The sequence below is a fragment of the Acanthisitta chloris genome, unplaced genomic scaffold (assembly GCF_000695815.1).
Source record: "Acanthisitta chloris isolate BGI_N310 unplaced genomic scaffold, ASM69581v1 scaffold41145, whole genome shotgun sequence".
Classification (NCBI taxonomy): Eukaryota; Metazoa; Chordata; class Aves; order Passeriformes; family Acanthisittidae; genus Acanthisitta; species Acanthisitta chloris.
In genome coordinates this window covers 64,679-66,834 of record NW_008676161.1, presented here as the reverse complement: position 1 = coordinate 66,834, position 2,156 = coordinate 64,679, and the positions used below count along the sequence as shown (strand labels likewise).

The following is a 2,156-nucleotide window of genomic DNA, read 5'->3' as shown; positions in this document are numbered from 1 at the left end:
GGTCCAGGAACGCCGGTGTCCCCGCGGCCCGTCCCGGCGTCTCACCCCGCCCCGTTCGGTTCTTCCCCCTAGGCCATGCTGGTCAGCAAGAGGCTGAAGCGCTTCTTGCAGCTGGTGCCTGGGAAGAAACGCTTTGGCGTGTACAGGTTCCTGCCCTTCTTCTTCGTGCTCGGTGGAGCTATGGAGTGGTTCATGATCAACGTGCGCGTCGGCAAGGAGACCTTCTGTGAGTGCGGGGCCTGCCCGGGCTCCGCTGGCCCCGCGAGCCCCGGGGGCAGATCCCTCAGCACCGCGTTGTCGGGGTCAGGCCGTGTGTCCTCCGGGCGAGGAAGAGCAAGTCATTCCCTTCTCCTGTCCGTGCAGGCTGTGACGCTCCAGGCTCTGCCTCCCTAGCAGAAAAGACTGAGCAGAAACGAACCAAAACCAGGGTCCAGAATGCTAAACTAGATTTTGGCTGAAAGAGGGCAGGTTTAGGATGTTAGGAGAAGTTCTTCCCCGTGAGGGTGGTGAGACACTGGCACAGGTTGCCCAGAGAAACTGTGGCTGCCCCAGCCTTGGGAGTGTTCCAGGCCAGGTTGGATGGTTCTTGGAGCAACCTGGGCTAGTGGAAGGTGTCCCTGTCCATGGCAGAGGGTTTGGAATGAGATGAGCTTTAAGGTTCCTTCAACCCAAACCATTCTATGGTGATGGGTTTTTTTACATTGGAAAAAGTTCATGAGACTTATCAGAACGTCAATGTAGGTGTGGGGCGATCCGAAATATGATTTTTACAATTAAAAATATAAGTATGAAAATGAGTCATGAGAACTTGGCTAATGATGTTTAGTTTCTATAAGTTAAGGCATTTATTTCTAATATGACATTCCTCCCCTTAATAAACCTTGCTGGAAGTTTTTATGTACTTCAGAAAAAGGATCAGCTCTACTGTATATTATACAGGACTATTCTCATTTTCATAGGAAATCTTGTCTCCTGTACCATAAAAGAGCTTCATACAGTTTCCATAGCTGACAAATCACTACAAATAAAATTTCTTTTCTGCTCACTGCTGGAGGCTTGGGCTTGGTGTGGATTTTCAGTTGTATGTTTCTGAGGCATAACAAAGTCAAGTTAGGAACTAAAGCACAACATCTGTGTAGCAGATTATATTTCACCTTGAGCCTTGTTTTCCTGAAAAAAAGAACAAAAAAAATTGCTAGACCTAATGATGCTACAGTACAGCAATAATCATTGTGCAGTTTAGCCTTATAATTGCCTCATAATCCAAGCAAGGTGGCAATGTACAAGACTGATAACCTCTTTCTTTTGTCACTGAGGGGTTTTATTTGGCAATAGATATGTAGTGGGATCAGGGTAAGGATTGAAGGATACATGAGAAGACCATGAAGGTGGGAATATTCCTGTGTTTTGTGTATATAAAAAGGACTAAACTAGTGCAGCCAGGCTGGCAGCGCTGAGGCTCTGACTCTGTGCCTGTAATTTAATTTCCCTTTGGCTTCAGCTAGTTGGGGCATTTGTATTTTCAGTTACCCTCGTGGGAAAGTAGGCAAGAAATGATTCTAAATTTCCTGTAAAAACATTTCATTGGGACTGACGGGAAGAACTTCAGCCTGAATGGGACAGAGAACATGAGCTATTTTAAGTGGTAACGAGGATTTGTGTTGGCTTGAATTTTCAGTTGCCAGTCAGTCAGTCTGCAGGAGGAGTTTGGATTGGAGAGTTTAAAGAGAGGTGACAGAGTTCATCTGTGTAACACCATCTCGCGCTGGGAAAATGCTAACGTAACTAATCCTGTTCTGCAGATGATGTTTACCGCAGGAAACAATCAGAAAGGCAGTACGAGGCACGGATGAAGAATGAATTGTAGCTGGAACATTTCAAGGGGAGGTCCTGAGTGCTTCAGCTGCATTAATGCCAAAGCAGCATTACTGCCACGTCGGTGCTGGGGAAGGATGTTGGCTCTGCAAGATGAACTGTACTCCACACGTTCGTGTAACACACTCAGATGGTTTGGGCAGTTTTCTTCTTCCGTATCTTTAACATTCTGTATTTGAATCAAGTGCAATAGTGAAAGTTTCATTGTGTTTGGGCCTCTGCCACTAACTGAAGGTTTTCTTAGTACTTTTAAATAAACTAAACTGAATAAACAGTCTGGC

At 46.0% G+C, this 2,156-nt stretch overlaps 1 protein-coding gene across 1 annotated transcript; it reads left to right on the top strand.

Annotated features, from left to right (window-relative positions):
• Positions 1-75: 75 nt before the first annotated feature.
• SMIM4 (small integral membrane protein 4) lies at positions 76-1,867 on the top strand. The gene is made up of 2 exons (XM_009076009.1): positions 76-226; positions 1,803-1,867. The coding sequence occupies exons 1-2, from the start codon at positions 76-78 to the stop codon at positions 1,865-1,867; spliced, it is 216 nt and encodes a 71-aa protein (XP_009074257.1).
• The last annotated feature ends 289 nt before the right edge of the window (positions 1,868-2,156 follow it).